This window comes from Sminthopsis crassicaudata, chromosome 2 (assembly GCF_048593235.1).
Source record: "Sminthopsis crassicaudata isolate SCR6 chromosome 2, ASM4859323v1, whole genome shotgun sequence".
NCBI classification, from domain to species: domain Eukaryota; kingdom Metazoa; phylum Chordata; class Mammalia; order Dasyuromorphia; family Dasyuridae; genus Sminthopsis; species Sminthopsis crassicaudata.
The window spans coordinates 110,921,630-110,945,363 of NC_133618.1; the positions used below are offsets into that span (position 1 = coordinate 110,921,630).

At 30.4% G+C, this 23,734-nt stretch overlaps 1 protein-coding gene across 3 annotated transcripts in view; it reads right to left on the reverse strand.

The window, feature by feature from the left end:
• The window catches only part of USP34 (ubiquitin specific peptidase 34), a 264,493-nt gene that overhangs the window by 77,271 nt on the left and 163,488 nt on the right, over window positions 1–23,734 (reverse strand). For all 3 annotated transcript variants that reach the window (XM_074287014.1, XM_074287013.1, XM_074287012.1), the window contains 13 exons: window positions 23,416–23,538; window positions 23,214–23,297; window positions 22,645–22,731; window positions 15,380–15,580; window positions 13,053–13,135; window positions 11,825–11,865; window positions 11,586–11,710; window positions 10,638–10,790; window positions 7,888–7,992; window positions 4,922–4,977; window positions 4,704–4,824; window positions 981–1,164; window positions 414–577 (listed from right to left, as the gene is read on the reverse strand). In XM_074287014.1, the coding sequence (XP_074143115.1) occupies window positions 414–577; window positions 981–1,164; window positions 4,704–4,824; window positions 4,922–4,977; window positions 7,888–7,992; window positions 10,638–10,790; window positions 11,586–11,710; window positions 11,825–11,865; window positions 13,053–13,135; window positions 15,380–15,580; window positions 22,645–22,731; window positions 23,214–23,297; window positions 23,416–23,538 (1,527 nt within the window). The remainder of the gene's footprint in view (window positions 1–413; window positions 578–980; window positions 1,165–4,703; window positions 4,825–4,921; window positions 4,978–7,887; window positions 7,993–10,637; window positions 10,791–11,585; window positions 11,711–11,824; window positions 11,866–13,052; window positions 13,136–15,379; window positions 15,581–22,644; window positions 22,732–23,213; window positions 23,298–23,415; window positions 23,539–23,734) is intronic.

The window sequence follows — 23,734 nt, forward strand, 5'->3', positions numbered from 1 at the left end:
ATTAAAAAATAAACTGTACCCTTTCTGAATAGTTGCCAAAAATGTGCTAGCTTGCTTTATTTTCAAAAGATGCTACAAAGAGATTTCAGTCATAGTGATTACTTTTATAATCAATTTTCATTTCCTTCACTCTGCTTGTAAATTAATTACAGAGATATTCTTTAAGTGGTCATACATCTGCTTCTCCATCTTCTCTAATCCAATCTCTTAATCACTGATGCATTCTATAATACTTAAAAATCCTGCCCAGATTTTCCCTTTCTTATGGAAAAAACAAAATCCTTTTCTTGTAATCCCTCCATTCCTTTCTTTCCTTTAATTGACAATCTCTATTCAAAAGTTGTCCATAATCACCTCCCAATTTAGTTTTGACAAATCCCATATCAAGGAAAGGGAAGAGAAACCATACCTACCTTGGCAGTAAAAATGGCTTGTCTAGCCTCAGGTATCATATAGAGTTGCTGAATAGTAGAAGCCAAATAACAAGTGGCTCCAAGATTAGTTAGGCCAACAAATCTACACTCTGCTCGAACATCATCATGAGGCCAATAGTCCCACTTGTAAGGGGCATGGGATGCTGGTGGAAGGTTGGGGAAAAAATTACAAAATAATCTAAATTAACTTAGAATTTGACAGAATAAAAGACTATGCCATAACACTTTTCCTAATAGCAGCATGGAACTGTTTTCAACTATTTATCTATCAGATATAAAATACTCTTGCTTTTGACAAATGTAAAAATTAGAAATTGGTACATGACACTAAAGGCAACGTTCTCAATATATTGAAAAAATTAATAATTGGTTTTTATCTACCACTGTACACACACCCTCACCCACAAAGCACTTTTTAAAATGTGACATTCTCCTCTAGATTGTTAGTTCTAATTAATGGGAATTTTTTCCCTAATATCACTATCTGAGCAATTCTACTCATTTGGACAATAATCATAAAAATTAAACATGAGTAAACATACTCACATTGCATATGCTGGGCCATTACCCAGTTGTGTAGAAGCCTGTAGTTCTCAACTGACCCTTTTACCATTTCTACTAATAAATCATAAGCAGCAGCTCTTGAAGAATGAGATTTGCACTTTGGCTGTTGTCGATCTTTTAAGCTTGGAAGCAAAAAGAGCAGATTGAAGATGTCTCTTAGAAATTCCTGGGGAGGAAAAAGCAATTCATTGAGTAAGTTAACAAAAATTAAAAAAATCTTTAACTTAATAAACAAATATAATGACCATTCATTTTAAAGAATCAATTTTTTAACTTACAACCAAGTTAAAAAGGCCTACTTTTTCTATAAGTTAAAATAAAACAACTAAAGTATATCCTCATTACTTTATACAAAATTTTCAACCAGGAACCAAGAACTCTCCACAATCTCTCTATTTCTCAGCTATATAATTAGCATTGTTTTCCTTTATGGAATTTATGTTCCAGTCAAATTAGACTGTTCCTTATTCCCTCAACTCCATATTCTTTCTTCTGTTTCCACGTATTGGTACAAGTTATCCATGAAGTCTGGAATGTACTCCTTCCATTAGCTGTACTTAGAATCCTTACTGGTAGATAAGTGGTTCAGTTTATAGATAAGAACAGTCCTGGACCTCAAGTCAGGATTACCCAAAATCAAACCCAATTTCAAGCACTTAATAACTATGCAACTCTGGTAATCACTTCACCTATCTGTCTCAGCATCCTTATTTCTAGATAAGGGATAACAGCATCTATTTCTCATAGTTATAAAGATCAAATAATAGTTTTGAAGAGCTAAGCACAGTGTATGGCACATGTTAAGCATTATATAAATGTTAGATATTATTAATGTTGTTATAATTGTCCTAGCTTGCTGAAAGAAATTTTATCTGATGTTCAGTTTTTAAAATTTTCTTCTTCAATCTATTCTTTATTTACTGAATCATGGATACCATCACTCCCTGGGGAATAAAGTTTGCTTCATTTTGCGTGTTTCCTTTACATTTATTATTAATTTAAGAAACAGAAAACTAAATAATCTAGAAAATCTCAAGGTCTTTGTCTACTTTAAATCTATGATACTAACTAGAGGAAAAATGTCAACTCACTATCTATGTACATTTTTATGGTTTTATACATGATATAGAATGTGTACATGTGTACATGTACACATATATATTACATATGATCAAAATTGGTGAAGCAGATTAGAATTAGAGACTATGTTTCATATCCACAGGATTTATTTCAGAATACATTTAAAGAATTATTTTTGAAAATCAACTTATGAATTATTAACGGTAAGGGAAAGAAAGATAAGGGCACATGGCATGAGGTCTGATAATAGAGAAAATAGAAATCAATGGTTGATTCAACTACAACGAACTTATTTTACAGATCCCTTAAGATTGCCTATGCCCTTGGAGTTAATATTATCCTACTAGAAACTTCTGTCCTGTCAGCATGTTAAGCTCTATAGAATTTATTGAAAAACCCATATTCCAACCCTGATTGAACAATGTCACTGATACGTTGAAAAACTGATCTAAATATTCAAAATGCCTTTCAGAAAATTTATGCTAATGCTCAAAAGAATATCTGGAACATATTGGTGCTCAATAAAAGTTTGCTGATTCTCTATAGATGATGTAAGAATAAGAGGGCTGAATTTTGTATAATTTGGATCTGAGTCTAAGATCTGCCAATAACTATTTGTAACATGTTGTAATTTGACTACTTTGCAAGATGATTACTCTGGACTTTAGTTATTCATTTAAAAAATGAATGAAGTGCAATATGGAATCTCTCTGTAGTCTGTGCTAAATCTGAGCACTATTTTCTTAAGTCTAAAAACACTTTAATAAAAGCTCATTAATGCATAAAAAAGTAAATTTTAATATATTTTGAAAAGACTTTATAACTTGTTAATTATTCTACTAATTAATAGTGAGATAGTACCATCTGGAAAGCTACTAGCTAGTACAACAAAATTCAAGTAGGCCAAAAATATATTCGATGATCAGATGGTATAAGCTTTAGTCAAACAGGGCTATTCTCCATCCCCAGAATAAATACATCATGAATTTTTCCACTACAATAGCATTCAAAAATTCCAACAATTCCCTATATCACATAATATTTATCACCAAGTATTCAAAGGCTGACAAAAGAAAGAATGAATATCTCACCAAAACTACATATAAACTGCATAGGAATAATGGTTAGGGTAGAAGTAGAAGAAGGTCAAATTTAGGATACAAGTTCCCCACCATTTAAAGCTAATCAAAAATGGAACTTATAGGCTCAGATGTAGTCAGTTTCCCCTCAAAAGATCTTCAAAAATGTACTTTGTATTTATAATTTGTGTGTAATTATTTTTGTACATTTTGCCTCCTCCAACAGACTATAAGTTGCATGAAGGCAGGAATTTTTTCATGTTTTTGTTTGTAACCTAAGAGAGCATGGCACATAGCACTTGTTTGATGACTAATTCAAACAAGGCAATCACATTTAAGAGATATAGCAAAAAGAGATTCTTTAATTTTGTGATCTCTCTGGCTCTTTATAGTTTTACTCATTCTTGACTAGATAAAATTCTATGTAAAGACATTTACATTCTGTAAAGCCTTTGCAAGTCACTTCTCATCACATCTTTCTTGTGTCATTCACACTAAGCTTTATGAGGGCAGAGAACAAGAGTTATTTAATCTCCTAAAAAATTTGGGATAGGGCTCTGCATACAGTAGGAGTTTAATCTCTGAATAAATTGTCTTTATTTTTAAAAAATGAATTAAATGATTTTCCTATGAAATATAAATAATAATTAAATATAAATCTCCTTTTCTTTGAAAGTGATCACGTTTTATGAGACAAACTAAAGGTAACAGGTCTGGGAGTCAGGATATGTGGATTTAAGTAAGAGCTCTAGTATTAATGGTAGAATTTAGGTGGCAAGTCATTGAAATTTCTGGGTTCCAATTTATTCATTTTCCTAATAGGAAACACAAGATTTAACACTTTCTAAGTTCAGTAGAACTTACAAGTTCTCTAAGTTTTGAATTAATATTTGAGTTATTTCATACCACTGAAATAACTGACATAAGCACTCAGAAATTTTATCACGAGTTGTGTGAATATTACATATTTAGTGGTAAAGTGATTACCAATCTTTTAATAAATTCTAGAAATTATTTACTGATGCTGTATAAGTCTTAAATATATTTGGATCTGTAAAACTTTGGAAGAATATAAAACCCATTAATGTTTCAAGTATCTCAATAATGCTTTTTCTATCCATAAAACATTTCAAAAATTCAGCATTTCTACTATAAAGCCATAATGAATCAAACAGACATACTCTTTTATAGCCACATATACTACTTATTTTTTGATGCATGGAATTTTAAATATAATACAAAAATGCTGCTTTAAGAAACAGTCCTGTGAAAATGGAGCCATGATTGCCTCAGAATTCACCTCTTTCTATACATCTCATAAGAATGAAATCTGCATTATAGTATCTTGAAATCTGCATTAGATTTGTATTTTCAAGTTCTAACTTTTTAAAAGTAAAATTCTATATAGGAAAACTAGTTTATTGCTACTTATGTTCCAAAGTGAATTTGAAATGCATGCATATACAAAGTGGAATAAAGTATAAAACATAATAATAGAATCAATTAAATTATGAGAGAAATATATAAAATTTTTATTCATTCCTACCTGTCCTTCCCGTGAAAATTTAAAAGGTGGTTTGTGTTTAATAACACTTGTTGCAAGTCTTAAGAGTCCTGTAAGCCCATCATCTTCTATATTACCATCCTGATGATCAAGGATTTCCCTGCTATAAATATATAAACAAAAAGCTTGGGCAATTAAGCTTTTTATCACACCTTTCAACAATGTAGTTAAAAGAGCTATGGCATCACATCAAATCATACCTTCGAATACAGTCAGCCAGATGTCTTGCCAATGCATCTAAGTCCAGTAAAGTTGTCTTAATTTAAAGAAAAAACAAAGTATGAATAAAAGATAAAACCACATAGTTTATGCACAGCAGTTTCACAGGCTACAGTAAAAAATGTCAAGTTGATAAAACAGGAATCTTAATTTTAAAATTCACTTAGAAATCACTTGGCATATAATACTGACAAGAATAAATATTGTAAAATGGTGACATATGGCATAAATATGTATATTTCTGTTAGGTAAAGGAAAACTAACATTCTGTTCTAAAACAGCTGGTATAATAAAGATTTAAAAAAACTTCAGTCAACTATTTATATTTAAGAAAATGATCTTTAAAAAAAAGTTGAAATTTATGGCATACTAATTCTGACAATGTTTGGTTAACAATGCTACTTCATTAGAAAATGTAAATTTGTTTCTAGAAATTCAAAGAAAGAAATATGCTTTCAGGTAGCAGATGGCATAAGGAAATTTGATATATACACAGAGACATACACACACACTTTTTTGTTGTTGTTTGGACTGCTGATTTCAGAAGTGTGGAAATTCCTATACTGAGGCAGAAAGGCAATACATCTAGAACTAAGTTAAAGAAATTTGCCTAGAAAATAAAGTTGTGACTTGAATATTGTGTACATGGCTATATTGTGTCAGAGGCACAATTCAACCCAAGTTTTCCTACCTCCAAGACTGATACTTTTCCTGACAGCATCTTGTCTCTTGCTATCAACTTTATGCCCATAAAAATTCATGACAGAGTAAGTGTGAAATTCCAGGTGCTTTTTCTTAATTTTTTGCTTAGAAGCAAAATAGCAGATAGCTATGAGATAAAATTTATGACCAATCTCAATATTCCCTTACCAAATAGAAGCTACACTAATTTATTATTGGGTTATTAACATTCCACTTACAGCATTAATTTCTGAAATTAAGATTTTTAAAATGAAGAAAAGACCATGTCTTTCAATAGAAAAAGAAAACAATTTAGGTACAATATTCACAAGGCTATTTGAAGGTACAAACATTAATACACATTCTTCTAGACTTTTCTGTAGCCGTTGACAGGTGATTTGTCATCACTTTCTTTTCCATGATATATCACCTCTCCAGATTTTTGAGACACTGTTTTGTCATAATTCTCCTACATGCCTTCCTGAGTCACTTTTGCTGGAACTTCATTCAGTGTGAAATCAACTAATCCCAAGTTTTCTGGGATCCTTTGTATGCTATGATTTCACTTGGTGATATCTCTGCCTCCTATGGAATCAACTGTCTTCTCTATGCTAATAATTTTCAAATCTATTTATTCCTAATTTCTTTTTTAACTTCCAAAATATCTCTAGAGGCATATTGAACATCTCAAACTAGATGTAGCATAGTTTTAAACTCAATAGAAGACAATATACTCAATAAACTCAAATGATTATACTCACGCTCTGTGCTAAATGCTTTATAAATATTTTCTCATAAGATCATCACTACAACCCTGAGAGAGATGGTATTATTAATCTCATTACAAATGAAATACATACATCCTCATTACAGATAAGGAAACTGAGGCATGCAAGTTAAATTACTTGCCCAGTTTTAACCAGTTAATAACTAGTTAAATGAGTGAAGCTAAATTTGAATTCATCTCACTTTGTCTCTAAGCCTAATGTTCTTGTCTATTGCAAAGCTCTCTGCTTGTCTAAAACTCATTATCTCCCTTTTCCTTCCTCCCTTTCCCCATCAACTCGTGAATCAAATATAAAATCATCTGGTATTTAGAACCCTTTATCAGCTTCCTAACTTTCTAGTTCACATATACTATATGATCCAATGAAATATGTCTAATCTCTAGATCTCCATCATCCCAATCTTTGCTAAAGTCCTAGTTAAAATACTTCTACAAGAAGCCTTTTATTTAATTATTAATTATTCATTGTCCCTCCATTTTCCCTTTATACATCTTGTTTGTAGGTAGTTGTTTGCATATTGTATTTTCTGCAGATTATGAGCTTCTAGAAAGCAAGGCCTGGTTTCTGTATATTAGTTTATTTTTTTGGACTTAGGGAAATGCCTGAAATATAAAAAGCATTTAACAAGTATGTGTTAATTTGGCTTTTCTCTAAAGCAAGAGTAGGGATTTAAAAAAAAAAAAAAATTGTGTGTGTGTGTGTGTGTGTGTTATGGTAGTCTGGCAAATCTGTTAGAGAATGTAGACTCCTCAGAAAAATATTTTTAATAAATAAAATATATATAATTACCTAGGAAACCAATTATAATGAAATACAATTACCAAAAAGACTAAAAGTCCCATTTTCATGAACTCTCTAAAATCTACAAACTGACTCCATGGGTCTCTGGACTCTAGATTAAGAACTCATGAACTAAAGAGACCTATTACTTCTCTCAGAGTACGCTGTATTATCTGAATTTACTTGCAATTCATGAAAAGCATGAATAAAATTTTCTACTGAAAGTTTTTCATTATACAATCTTTATTAGACTATATCATATATAATCTGAAACATTATTTATTTAAACATTGTTTAACAAAATAGTTAGTTACCAAATCCTGACATTATTTATCTTTTCTAATGAAAAGATGTAACTAATTTTAAGGAAAATGAAACACAAGTTGCTGGTGACAAAAGTATTTTTAAAATTCAATAAACCAAATAAATGTGTTCCAAATATTGTTTAGGTATACTAAGTAAGTCTTTTTAAATACAGATAAAAAGGTTGAGTTGATTTCTGATGAAATCGAAAATTGCTGTAATCATTAAGAACATACTAACAACATTACCATTCTGAAGTATACAAAAAATCCTGGAGAGTACTCAACTATTTTGCATTGCATTCACAAAATTAAAAGGAGAAAATATTAATAAACAAAGAGAGGGGGAAAAGATCATTTACATTAATAAATTAATATGAAGTTAGTTTTACCTACCTGACTAGCATCTTTTACATGTATGTTGTCAATTAATTTGCATAATAACCAAAAGTATTCTTTACATCCAGGTATTAGCACTGGTTCTTCTTCATAATCCTCTATCTGTAAAAAGAAATATATTTAAATCTATGCCCTCCAAAAGGTGCCCCAAAACCCAGAAAAAAATCAATATGGTCAAGAAACAATTGTTTTACGAATTTAAGGGGGGAAGGTAATTTCCTTAAGATCTGGAGAAAAATGAAAATTAACAAAAATTTCAAACCATAACTTCTATTAGCCACTGAAATAAATGAACTATTTATTTACTGAGCATCTAATATATACCCACCTGTGATAATTACAATTTTTATCGTGATTGGTATTATAGTTATAATGACTGAACTGGAATGTGGTGCTACTAAGGCTAAATGGTACAATTGCCTTAAAATATACTGACAATGCCAGACAAATTTATAATATTCCACTGTTCTGACCTATGTTAACCATATGTCAAGCATTTAATCCTCAAAGTTTCTATCTACCTGGATAAAAGTGCTGACTGCAGCAGTATGTGTTATTCCTCTTCTGCTGCTTTAATTTAGAGAGCCAACTCGAAACCTCTCCCAACCTGTTGCCAACAGAGAAATTCCTACTCAGAACTCTCCCACAACCCTGGTTTCAAAAAGTGACCTATCACATATGGGTCTGATTAGGAATGATCTCTCCCACACCTGGCACCAACTACCAATTCTCTACAAAGATCATTTCTGGGCTTTTAATTTTTTATCTCTAAATTCAACTTTTGAGAGTGTTCTCATCTCCCTTATGTTGAGCGAGTTTCTTTCATCCACAAGAATGAACCTTTCTCTATCTTGCTCTAAGGTACGTGTTTGTATGTGCATGTGTGCATTCAAATGTGATTTGTGCTCTGCTTCTGTCTGCTTGCTGCACCACATAATAATAAGGCTCTTAATTGCATATATGTTGTGTATTAATTTTCTGTAAACTTCTGAACCCAAATCTTTGCTTTAACCCAAGATATGAAATCAAATAAAGTATTGCCACATTACCAGTTCAAGGGCAAAGAAAATTTCTTACCAGTATGAAATTTATACAACCAATTTAGGAAGAAAATATACTCATGAAAAAATAAAAAAGCTTTAAAATATAAGAAAAACAATCAAATGCAACACATGACAGAGAAAAAAGGTTGAGGTGCCTGAAATATTAAATTATGTGACTGATACCTCCTACCTGCCTGACTGGCCCTATTGACTTCTAGGCCTTCTTCTATTCTCCTTATATAGTACCTTGTTTCGTAATCTCTTCAGTTCCCATGGGTTCAAGATGGCTTCCAAATCTAAACATCCAGCCTACCTTTTTTCCTCCTGAGTTCTAGTTCTGCATAACTAACTGCCTTTTGGCATCTGAAATTCAATATACCCAAGAGAGAAATCTTGATATTTTCCACAAAATCACTCTCTTTTTTTGAATTTTTCTATTATTGTCAAGGACAAACCATTCTATACTCAGCTTTTAGCTCAACTCCTACCAATTGCAAAGGGCTTGCTTTTCCAGATCCTCTTTCTCCACAATGGCAGTGTCTTTCTTTTGACATTACCTTCAAATTACAATATATGTATCTTGTATATATTCAATACGTATCCACCCTTTTTCTCCCCCCATCCTTATTAAAATGTCAGCTTCTTGAAGGAATGGAAACTGTGCCTTATTTTTAACCCATATAACTTAGCACTGTCCAGCACATAGTAAAGATTTAATAGTTGTTCAGTCATTAAGTATTTAAATGCGTACTATGTGTCAGGTACCAAGCAAAAAATAAAACAAATGGATACAAAAAATGGGACAAGACAATCCTTGCCCTCAAGGAGTTCATGATTTTAGGGAAGAAAATAAGCAAACAAATTTGTACAAATGAGTTTTAAGTAGGATAAATAGGCAACATATTTGTTATTCTCTTTTATTAAAGAGAAAAAATTAAAAGAGGATGGGATATGCTTACTGACTTCATGAATTAAAAATACATGATTTCTTACTAAATAGGCAATTCATCTAATAAAAAGAAAAAGGAAACAATTTAAAATTACGTTGGTCAAAGGTGGTGAGCTTTAGATGATAAATGAATTATTTTAACCTAACTGCTGAATTATAATAGTAAATAATTGATAGTACTGTGGATTTTCAATTGTTTACCATTTTCACTTAATTCCTCTAAAACTTCAAATTACCTTGTCAAAGAGAGATATTTATGCCTATTATACAGGACAAATAAAAATGTGAATATGGAAAAGAAAGATAAGATGTAAAAATGTTTTAAGTTAATATGCTCTACATGTGCATAATGGTGATTTAACATGTATGCCTAAAATAGAAAGGTTCTGGTTGAGGATTTATTCTTTAGTCACTCAAAATAAATTTAATCATCATGAAAAAGATTAATCCTGAAGAAAAACAAAATCTAAATTAAATTCAAGTGACATGGGCTGTTCCCATAGTTTTTAAAGAAAATGTGGTGGTATCACTTTTGCCAGCATCCATTGTGTAATATCCCATTTTCTTTCTATGAAAATTAAATAATGTCACAAGTCACTTAAATTCATTGTAAAAATAGAGATGTAAAATACCTTGAGAAATGTTGGAGAAAAGGCATTTTGAAACTGAACAATTTCACACACACACACACACACACACACACACACACACACACACACACACACACACACACACGTACACACATCCTCTCTCACCTTAATGGGCTTTAAAGCCTGAGCATCAGGAAGAAATTTCAATAATGTTGAGGCAGCAAGTAAAAGAAAAGATCTATTAATTGAATCCCCACCATCCAGTCCAGATAAAGATAACTTGTATAAACCATTGCAAGATTCGTGCCGAACAGCCGTCTAAAACAAAAGAAGTTTCAAAGGAAATTCCATTGAGTTATTAATACTATAATTTTTTTTCTTCACCAAATTTTAACCAAATATATATGAATTTCTTAGTAAAACAATGTCAAAATACTATATTGACATAAATAAGTATGGATGATATGGTAATTATCAAGAAATTATATATGTTTATAGAAATTTAAACTTAATATGCAAAAAGTACATTTCTGAAATACTCCATTACTGAAATTCCTCCATTAGGTGGAGGAAAATGGATGGAATAGATAAAAGTTCTTGGTTCACATATAAGATAATAAATAGCTAGAAAATAGAATCACAGTATTTTAGAACTATAATAAACCTGAAAGATGCAAAGAAGTCTTAGAAAACCTAAGTAATTTGTCTAAAACCAACAGAGGTAGTGACTGTCATGCTTTAATTAATTCATTTTTTCAACAATTAGATAAGTATGATTCTACGTACTAGGGATAGGGGAAGACAAGTGTAACTTATTTTACAATGGTTTCTGTAGTGATACAGGAAAACATTACCATACATCTTTGAACACTGCATTAGCAATTGTAGAAACCACAAAGCCAAGGCACTTAAAAATCAAATGAAATTAAATTAAGAAATTATAAATAAATTAATTTTAAATACTTATGACGCACTGAAAATAAAAATAGGTTAATATCAAATAAAAGTAATAATTTATTTACATGCTTATATTATTTAAGGATACAATTTGAAGAACAAAATAAAACAAAAATAATTTGCAGCACAACAACCATTTTCTTTTATTTATCTTACCTCAGGAATAAGAAGAGTGAGTTTCCTTAACCAATCTTGTAAATGATCACTGTCAGCAAGGCTGGATTTTACTAAAGAACAGCAATGAGCCCAACTGACTAAGAGCCACATTGAATAATGTGTAACTAAACAAAGGAGAGAAAAGTGATGATCATGGCATTAAACAAATGATACCAAGAATATTATTTCACTCTTGAAATGCAACATGCTAATTTCAAAATAACCTGTAGTATATTTACCTTCATGTCTTGATCTGTGGTCAGATTGAGCTTTCAAGACTCTATATAGTGGGAGAAATATGTATAAATATTACAAATATTTAAGCATATTAGTTTTTTGCATAGCATGCATATAGATTGATAAATACATATAATTTGAAATGCTGCAAAGAACATAAGAACTTTTATTCAATTTCTATACATAATAACACAAAGATTTAAAAACAAAAATCAAATCTCATAAAGTCCAAAGGACAGTTCAAATTCTTTTCTTATAGTGGAATTTTATTTGAAGATCTACTTTAAATAAACTATCCAATGATATTTAGAAAATTTTCCTATTTTTAAATAATTTTGTAGTTAGTATGTATAATGTTTTAAGTTCTTTGAAAAAAGTCATATTTTTTTACTTCATTTTATATGTGATGCTACTTAATCTATATCTGGAGATAGAGTCTTCCTAACAATTGAAAAAAAAAATATGCCTTTGACCCTAGATTATTTCCTACTTCATCTATGCCTGAAAGTAGAGTCTTTCTAACAATTACAAAAAATACATCACTGATCCTAGATCCTTTCCTATTTCCTGTCAAATTTTAAAGTTTGTTTTCTTTTAAAAATATTTAAATAACTATTAATTTTCCCCAATGATTGTTTTAATCTTTACTTATTGAATAAGAATTTAATTATAGAAACATATCAAGCGTGTGTGTGTGTGTGTGTGTGTGTGTGTGTGCACGTGTGTGCATGTGCATAATGTTTTTATTACAAAAGACTATAGAATAGATAAAATGTAGCTTGACTTATGAAACCAACATAGATAAAGCCTTTTGGGATAATGCTTTACCTACAGAGCATGGCACACCAATACTGTTGAAATAAATGAAATATGCTGAATAACTATGAAAGAAGGCCCAACTAACTAATCAACATAAAATTAGTAAATAAAACTAATTTACAAGTATGCAAAACATTGTCAGTAAAAGAGATTATAAAGTCCTTGAACATAACATTGACTTATGTCAGCTAAATAATAGCAGACACAAACTTATTTGCATAATTATGTTTCCCTATTCATAATGTCATAATTAAGAAAACATCAATCTATGTCAGCTTACATAAAATCATTGTATTTATAAATACTAACCTCACATATGCTATATACATGTAATCAGAAACTCCAAATTATTAGGATCTGAATTTTCAAAAATTTCTTTCCCTACCCATATAAACAAAAAAGATTTTATACCTAGGTGCCAAGTTATCGTAAGTATAAGCAACAGACATAAGCCGCTGAATCAAACAGGTTCCTTGCACAAGAACAAGAAATACCTGTTTAAAGAAAATGAGGAAAAAAAGGAACATTAGAAGTTATTAACAGAGGTAAATCTTGAAACTATATTTTTGCTACGTAATTAAAAACCACTTAATAATTTACAGGTTTAGATTTTTAACTTTTTAGACACAATGGATTCCCATATATAATTATATTAAAATATCATTAAGTTAATTAAATACTTTAAAAAAGAGAAATAAAATGGGCTAGGTTTGTAGAAAGAAAAATGGCTTTGGAACTGGAACTGTGCTTCAAATGTCATCTTTATTCATTTGAACTCATTAATTCAATTAATGAGACAAGTTATTTCCCCTATTTAATGAAGAGATAAGGACACACAACAGTTCAAGTCCCTTTTAGCTCAAGATTTATGACACTAAGATACTGTTTTGTAATAACATTTTTCCTGCTATACCTAAATAAAAAATAATAATAATAGTGAACTCTGGGTTTTCTTTTATTTTGTCAGGATAGGATCTAGCCTAGTTAGGATGGATATCTAATTTTTGTGTCTTTCATTAAAAATATACTTACTAGAGAGTAAGTATAAAATTTAAATAAAAAATATTAATTTCACAGAAATGTTAGGAAAGGAAAGGATTTTCGAGAATACAAATCTCAAAATTTATAAATAAGAAAATATATCCACAGGTAGAAAAGGCTTTTTATTCCAATATGAAAAAACTAGTAGAGGGAATAAGGCAACAATGAAAATCTACTATTCTTTTTACTCGTGGTTATGGGCACTTTTCATTATATCAAGTTTTCCTTCTATGTGCCTCTCAAATGTTTTGCAAAAAAAAAAAAAAAAAAAAAAAAAAAAAAAAGTCAAGTATTAGCATCTCAGTTTCTTGTTCATTTTTAAGTAGAAGGCAAATTAATCATCATGAGATGAATAAAACAAAAAATCCAAATAAATGCTTCAATGGTAAAAAATAGAATGGTTGATGAGAAAATAGAATTTTTAAAAATTAACACTGAAAATCTTTTGACAATAGCATCAATTTTTCTGTAAAACTTTCTAAATCTGGCTAAACTTTTTGTCTGTTTATATTTCTCACAACAGGAACACAAAAAATTAATTGCCTTACTACATTTTTAGTCAAATCTTTCACTGCAAAATTTCATCAGAAAATTGAAAATATTTTTTTAAACAGTAAATAACAAACTTTCTTAAAAATTACAGAATTGGAACATTTAGAATTTTAATTTTTTTTAAATAAAAATTAATTCTTGGAACAAGTGATTTTATCATAATATTTCTAGAATACTTATTCCATTGCCAAGTTTAAAATATCACCCAAAAAATATTAAATGATGAATCTAATATTTGTTAAAATAACATTTGGAAACATTAAGTCATTATATTAAAAGCAGAGGCAAACGAATGCATCAGCATATATCCTACAATGTGACTATATAACAAGAAGACAGATATAAGGGACAATGGATATAGATACCCTGCATGATTCACTGTAGCCATATAATATCTTAGCTGAATTGAAGCTGTGAAGGGGAAATGGGGGAAGAGTGTTATGAGAAAGTCTAGACACTAAGTCACTTATTCTGAGAAGGTAAAAATGGATTATGATTTTGCCCACATGACAAAATATTCATATCAGATAGATCTTCACTAAAATACCAAATTATAAAAATTTAAATCACTGGTTTCCATTGCTAACAGTATGGAATTATGAATGAGAACTGATTTTGTTTAAATAAATTCAAGATTATAAAGGAACAGAAAAAGAAAATTGTAATTCCTTCAAAGAAACTTTTAAAAAGCAGCAATATTGCCAAAAATATATTTAATGAAGCAATAACAAAAGAAACAAAAAAACCCACTCACCTGTACTTTAATAAAATGAAGAAAAAAGCAAAGTCTTTATATTACTACTTAAAACAAGAAATGTGAATCATTTTTTTCCAATCATGAATCAATGAAATTCTAAAATATATTTGTCTGCAGACCAATAAAGCTATTATACAAATTTTTATACTTTAACTGTATTCACTTATTGTGGATAGATATTAGAAATTTTTTTCAGGTTTAATAATTGCCACTTATAAAGATATAATGACTAAGCATCCAAATAATAAAGAAATTTCTGGGAGTCTTTATAAAAGTAATTTTAAAATAGTACTTTTTAAATAATCAAACTAATCTAGTTCATACCTAAATTTTTACTGAAATTATGTGGTTGGAATTTATGGGTAATCTTTACATAGGGTAATCTTACCTCTGTTAATCGGGGAATATGAAGACCCTTGGTGTGATCTCCAGTTACTTTCCTTGATTTACCAGGCCAAGTTCTTTTCCTGTGACTTTCTGCTATACCAGACCAGGCAAAGACATCATGAAAAGCTAAATCCAAATCTGATGGATCTACTGCAAACTGGCATATTAACTTCAGCAAGCAAGCAAGACAATCTAGCTGCCACTGTGGATAAAAATTAAATATTATTTTGTATTTTCAATTAATAATGCCATGATCTAAATAGAATATAAAGATGTACACAAAAATTAAATGCTAATGATATTTATTCCACAAACTAGTTTTTGTCAACATTAGGGAGGAAAAAAAAAAAAGATAATATACCTTCTAAATCTTCAACTTCACTTTTGACTCCATAATTCTGCTAAAATTTCCCTCCGAGAAGTCATTGATCCCTCAATTGTCAAATGTGATGGCCTCTGCTCAACCCTCATCCTTTTTGACCTCTCTGCAGTATTAGATACTCTTGATCACCTTCATCTGGATACTACTTTCTCAATAGGTTTTCTTGGTTTTTTGATTATGTTCTCACCTGTTTTTTCAACTCATTCCTCTTAACCTCCTTTTCTGGCTCTTCACTCATCTCATACCCATGGTGCAATGGGCCCTTTTCTTATCTGCCTTCATAGTATCTCTCTTGGCAATCTTTAGTTCCCATAAGCTCAATTATTTTTCCTATGAATATGATATCTACACATTATGTATCTAACTCTAATCTCCTTGGTGAGCTACAGTCTCTAACTACCAATTAACTTCTGGTTAGATGTTCAAAGGCATTTCAAACTCAACATGTACAAAACAGACTCATTGTCTTTGCCCCCTAAATGATCCATTCTTTCTAAATTTCCTATTACTATCTAGAGCTCCACCAATTTGTCTAGTTATCCAGACTCAAAACTCCTATATATTCAAATCTGCTGCTTTTATTTCTATTTTTACAACATCCCTGACATATGACATTTATATCTGTCTCTCTTCTCTCCCCTTTTCCCCCCTTTTTTCCCCCCTCTCCTTCTCCCGCTCCCCCTCCTCTCCTATCTCATTTGCATGTTATCTCTCTCATCAGAATGTGAATTTTTCAAAGGTAGGGATTGTATTTTTGCCTTTTTTCTTTTCATCCCTAGCACTGGGCATAGTATCTAGCACACAGGATGTATTTAATAGTTGATGACTGCTAAGAAGATCAATTTACAATATGAAGTTTTCATAAAAATGCAAAACAAAGAGCAGTAGAAATAATGACAATAAGTAAAGCATATAATCTACTAACTCTCAGATTTAACTGCAAAAGTCAAGTTGTTGATTAGAAAGGTTTTCCTTACATCAAAAAACAATTGTGAAAGATCAACGACAATAAGACACTTTTGATTAAAACTGCTTCAAATCAATGAAGAATATGTCTGGAAGATAATTTCACTATAAAATCTTCCATCGCACACATGCATAATACATATTCCATAATTCTTTTTGTCAATTACTGCCTCCAGCCATGAAAAGTAAACTAATGTGATATTTATTTTGTACAAAATTTATAAGAAATTTCAGAAAAATATATGTTATTTCATATTTTTCACATTTCGTTCATTATTTTTTCCTGGATTTAACCTACCACTTGCAAGAATTACACCCAAAGTTCAATTACTATTACTTCTATTACTAGATGGAATAAACTCCAGTCACTTCATCAGTTGAAATATGGTAAAAAAAAAAATGAGAACTCAGTCATTTTGGATAAGTTAACAACAAATAAAGAATATAAAGAAAAGAAACAAAATCTTATGATGGCACTCAGACATTTGTATCTGGCTCCCACATAAAATATAAATAACAAAAATTGAAGCTTTTTAAAAAACCAATAAAATTCTATAATGCTGATGAAATAAGACCAAGAAAAGCAATAGCATTACATGCTTTTCATGAAACTGTAAGAGACAAATTCTATGACTTTACATAAAGATTATAATTATAATTTGTTCAAATCAAATTGGTGCTAAAATTGAGGTTGCATAGTATCACAAGTGACATCAGTAGAATGCCAAGACTCCCTTATCAGAAAATTCCATTAGCTCTTCTGCTTGGTTTTCAACTCAAGAATATTAAGCTTCCTCTCCCCTTCACCAAAAAGTTCATCACCTAAAATTTCATCATTATGAAGGTTTACCCAACTTTGATAACCAACACCTGTTGTACATTTTGACTTTAAGAATGGAAGGCAGAGAAATAAATCCTCTCAAAGCCTTTCTTTTCAGAAGGCTTAAGACTTTCTTGCTATATCCTTCACTTTCCATCTATTCTGCTTTTATTTTGACTACAGATGTATATACTCTCTGGAGTATATAAACTTTTCAGATTTCTTTTATTAATTGTCTTCCTACATTAAATAATAAACTCCTAGGGCAAGAACTGATTTTCTTTTTTCCTGTTTGTATCCTTAGCTCATAGCACATGTCTGACATGTTTAATTATATTGACAAAAATTTTTTGTCACATACAATGAAAGAAAACATCAGAAAAATATTATTTTGTTACAGCATTTATTTAATGTCATTTTGGAGGAATGGGTGGGAAAACAAGATTAATTATTCACTTGAGTATCTGAGAAAAACCTAAATACTAAACAGAATATTCCAAAGTAATATATGAATGATGTGGCAATCCAAAGGAGGAGATGACCCTCAAATACCTAACTACGATGAAATGGCTTTAAAAAATTCTTAAATCTGGATAACTGTTCAAACCCTGAAGGAAAAAAAAAATTACCCTTTAGAATAAATATATTTTATTAATTTTATTTAAAATTTTTATTAAAAAATATTTTAGATAAGCGTATCTCACTCCCTTCATTTCTACGGAATGTGCATATTGCCTTACATGAAAACTTCTATATCCTCAGTTCCTTATTTCTACTCCTCAATTTTACTTCACTCTTAATCAAAAATAATCTTCATTGTATGAACATTACGGTATGACTTTATCCACAACTATTGAAAAACCAACATCACTCCTTTTCCTTTTTCCCATTTATACTACTGCTACAGAGTATACTTACTCCCAACGCAGAATTATTGCTTATTAATCCAACTAAAAATTCATACTTCAAATGGAATGTCTAAATACTTCCATAATTCGCCATAGGGTGAGTCTCCATGTCACTGACCATGATAGCTATTCTAAAACTTAACACTTTCAAAACTTGATCTTAACTATAGTATTCTTTTAATCTCAATTCTTCCTTTCCTACTGTCTCAAGGGTGAATCCCTCTCCTTTTCCAGAATTAGTTACCAACCATCTTTTGTCATAATCACAAGCTACTGTTTCCAAAAATAACAATTATCCTCTTATCTTAAATCACTTTTTCATCTTTGTTCTTAACCTTTACATGTAACTAAAACTAAATTCCTTAGACATTGCTACTCCCTTGATCCCTAAAATAACCATTTCCTTTTATTTTTACTTTCAAATTTCTTAAAAGAGTCTATGTTTGCTACCTCTATTCCTTCAACTAACATTTATTTCATAACAAATCTAAAATAAAATTCTGCTTCATCTAATTACTCTAAAAAATCATTCTCTTAATAATCACCAGTGATCTCTTTTTCAATAAATCCAGTGGCCTTTCTTAATTATCATCTTCCTAAACCTCTAAAGAATTTAATAGTAATAACCACCAGAAATTCTTTCCATTTTATCTTCTAAGATATTACATTCCCAAATTTATTTCTACCATCCTTATAGCTCCTTCCAGTCTCAGACACTACTGGCTTCTCTATGTTGCCCTCTTTCTCTGACTATGGATATTATTCTAGTTTATGGCTTAAGATTTTTTTTCTTTCAATTTTCTTCCCCTCTGACAATTTGATCCAATTCCATGTCTTCAAATGAGGTAAATGGATTTTTTTTGGTCTGGTTTATTTGCTTTTTCTTTCAGTTTTGTTGCTCTCTTAGACTTCAGAATTTCTTTTTTTTGGTATTTAATGGGGTATTCAATTTATTAGTTTTCTAACCTTAGTCTTGATTTATTCTGTCCTTTTTGCTGGTGAAGTGTTAAAAGTTTTAAGTACTCTAAAAAATATAAATTTTCCCCTAAGAACTTTGCATCCCCTATATTTTAATGTCTCATTTCTGTCATTATCTCCCCCCCCCCCCAGAGGCTGGGGTTAAGTGACTTGCCCAAGGTCACACAGCTAGGAAGTGTTAAGTGTCTGAGATCAGATTTGACCTCGAGTCCTCCTGGATTCAAGGCTGGTGCTCTATCCACTGTACCACCTAGCTGCCCCTGTCATTATCTTTAATGAAATTATCCATTGCTTTCATAGTTTGTCATGTCTTTTTGAATAATTTCAAAGATAGAGCAAAGAAGTTCATCATCACCAATTCGATATAGTGCTATTTGATTAAGTGTTACAAATGCTACCTCTAACATTTGAAAAAAAGAAAAAAATGAGACAAAAAAAGGATAAAATAGAGACAAAACTACTGCCTTTTGCAGATAACATTTTGGATTATTTAAAGAATCCTAAAAAATAATCTAAAAATTAATACAAGTTTGTATAGCTTTAGCAAAGTTTCAGGATATAATACAAACCTGGATAAATCAGCAACATTTCTATATAGTATCAAGAAAATTTAGCACAAAGACAAAATAACTAAATTAACTAAAGAATTTAAAATACTCAGTAATTTACCAAGCAATACATACATAGAAATTATATGAATAACCAAGTGTATGAAACACTTTCTATGTTAATAAAGACAAAACTAAATAAGTAGATAATTTAAAAATAATAGTATTACCTAAATTAACTTTCTTACTGAAATGTCAAACCAATCAAAACTCCCAAAGATTTATGTTACAGAGTTGAGAAGAATCTAACCAAATTTATCTAGAGTAACTAAAGATAAAGAATCTAAGGGAAATAATGAAAAGGGGTAGAAAAGCAGGAGGAGGAGTAGTACCAGATCTCAAACTAAGCTATCAAACATTAATCATCAAATCATCAAGCAGCACCTTGATACTGTAGTAGAGAAGTTGCCCAGGAGAACAATATATGGAAGTAAGTGAACCTGGTGTTTTAATAAAAACAAAAACCCTCACTCCTGAGAGCTGGACTCAGCAAAAAGTTCTAGAGGACTCTTCCCTCTCTCTCGGATATATAACTATTTTTAAAATATAATAATTGGACTCTTCCCTCTCTCTCGGATATATAACTATTTTTAAAATATACACATACATACATGCATACACACACACACAAACATACACACATTTTCTTAAGGTTAGGTTACTTTTCTAGTTGTTGCCTGATGACTAATTCCAACACTTCCTGAATAACTGTATACATTGCTGTCAAAGTAATTTTCTGAATGCACAACTCTTCTCATTTTTATTCTCTCCTCAATAACCTTTTTAAGGGTCTTTAATAGCAATTTGTATGGTGGACCCTAAAATGACAAAATATTGACTTCAGATTATGTGTCTAAATGTGTGACCAAAAGCACTTTATTTAATGTGTCTATATTTAAGCTCCTTCTTCTATAAAATGACAATCATATTTGCAGAATAAAATATATGACTATTTTCAGATTCAAAAACATAACCTATAAAATGTCTTTGACTTTGATATGGTGTCTGAGCATCATATCAGCCAAGCCCAAATCCTAAGTATTACCAGTGTTCAAGACTCTGATCGACACTAATCTCCAACTCATTTCCAGTTTACTACTGACACTTAGAAAAATATGTTTCAACTAAATCAGATTAATCTTTTACCTTCCTACCAATCTGACGGCACAAATTCTGTCATTTTATTTAACTGGTCTTAAGTTTTGTCTGAAGGACCAGCTGACTGATAAACTCCCTGTGAGCTCCAATTCCACAATCTTATGAAATTCACTGCATTTTTCCCTTGCTGAAATGACCCTTTCTCTTATATATCAAAATAGTAACAATTTTTAACTCTCCAGCATGAATGCTTTTGACACAGAATGTTCCCCTGTGCGTGGAACACTATGTCTTTGCCGATTATCTAGCTACTAGTGTCTTTTTCTCATAATTTCTCAAAATCTAGCATAATGAAGATACTTTAATAATTCTTGTTGAGATCACTGACTGACATACCACTTACCCTAAAATTACTATGCCTATTAACAACCAAAGATCGATCGATCAATCTCTCTCTCTTTCTCTCTCTCTCTCCCTCTCCCTCCCTTCCTCCCTCTCTCTCTCCCTCGCCCCCCCCCCTCTCTCTCTCCCTCCCTCCCTCTCTCCCATGTATTCTCAAAATACCCTATATTATTCTTATATGGTTTATGACTTGTATCCTATATCAGTTACTTATATACATTTTTTTCTTTCCTGATAGCCTAAAAAATTCTTGGTAGTAAAGGCCTTATACTTTCAAAGTATTCAGAAATGCCACCACTGATACAGAAATGGCAGTATAAAAAAATATTTTAAAAGCTAAAATTGTAAAATTAATTTTAACCTTAAAAAAACAAACAAACAAACAAAAGAATAAACCAGACTGTGTGATAAATCTAGAAACTCTGCCAAAACATAAATTTAAGTGCTTATTGAAATTTATTTTTCACCTCTTGGCCTTAATAGCATTATCTCAAAGTTGACACTATGTTACTTGTCAAGAAATCTTGGTATCAGAAGACATAATGAAACATTAGTTTCTATAAAGTTCAGACAGGAAAGAAAAAAACAATGAAGCACTTTATCTTTTATCTTATACAGTTATCAGAAATACAGAAATCTAAAATATGGCTTCAAGGTAGAATTAAGGTTCCCCTTGAGATCTTCTGATCTTATATTTGTTTAACATTTTTAACTGTATAGAGAATTCTTCTTATAAAGCCATAACAAAACAAAATGGAAAAAAAAAAGTATGCAAAATGAAAATTAGAAGCAAATAAGACTAATTAATTTAAGATTGATATTATAATTCATAACATTTCCTTAGCTAAAAGGAACAGGTACATTTCAGAACTAACATTTCTATGATTGGTAAAATAGGTATAATGGATTAGAGAAATCATATTCATCCCACAATAACTCGTCAATTACACTGTATCTTTAAAATTTTGTCATTTTTATCTGTTTGATACACAGACATTACAATAAAATTCTTAGAAAAAAACTGTATGTGCTAGATAATAGAAATGTCTAAAACAAGCGCGTTAGCTTATGAATAATAGAGATAAACAGTGAATTTTCTCTTACCACAGTCCAAGATTCCTGCTCTTTAGGCTCTAGAATTCCAGAATTAAAGATTTCTAATAATTGTTGAAGTCCTCCAGCAGCAACAAACTGAATGAAAATTATCAGCGTGATAAAAACAACAGTTACATACTATGATAAAAATTTGCTAATTGTTAAAATACTTGACACAAATAAGTGAAAATTTAACATTTTAATGAATGCACTTTGTAGCTAACATACCATCAAGATAATTTTTTAATTAAAAGATGAAGTTCCTTTAAGGAATGCTTTTGCAAGCATAGTTCCAGGAATTAGGGATTCCTGACATGGCATTTCAATGTGAAAAATGGCATGATTGCTAACAAAAGGAATTCAAGACCTAACAATTCTAAGAAGTTATGTTCTCATAAATGATCCTAAAATAATAAAAACAGTACTTTTAAAATCTTAAATTTTACTTAATAACCTTTAAAATAAAATTTTAAATGAAATATAGTTTGTGAAATTAAGTTGTTGCACTATAACCATGTTCACCAATCATTATTAATGCAAAAAAAAAAAAAAAAAAAAAAAAAAAAAATCAATCAAACCTTGCAGCTCCAGGTATTTTTGCTGTTTTCTATTTGATCTTCACTTGAATCATCAGAGTCTGGATAAAGATCACTGTAACTTCCCTGAACAAAAAAGGGAACTCATTATGAGCAAAATCATTTGAAACTAGAAGGTTAATGTATTATATGTGAAAAATTTCACTTCAGAGGACAGACAGGGATGACAAGTAGAATTAATTACCGTAGATTCTCTCCTTATTCTTCTGTTAGGTTTACCCAATGCTTCAATGATTTCAAGTGCATATAACAATTTGTGAGCACTCTTTATTCTTAGAAGTTCTTTCCAATTAAGCCCATCATTACCCTTCAAACAAAATTTAAAAAATGCGGTTGTTTCAAACATAACAAGGAAAAATAGGTGCTTAAAAAAAGTTATCAATCATCAAAGTTCAAGCAAAACATGCCCTAAAATAGATTATGAAATCTTTAATGACTGTTAACACCAATCGTCAAAGTAAAGTTTCTAAAAATCTGGTCACAAAAAATTGAACTAGAAAAAT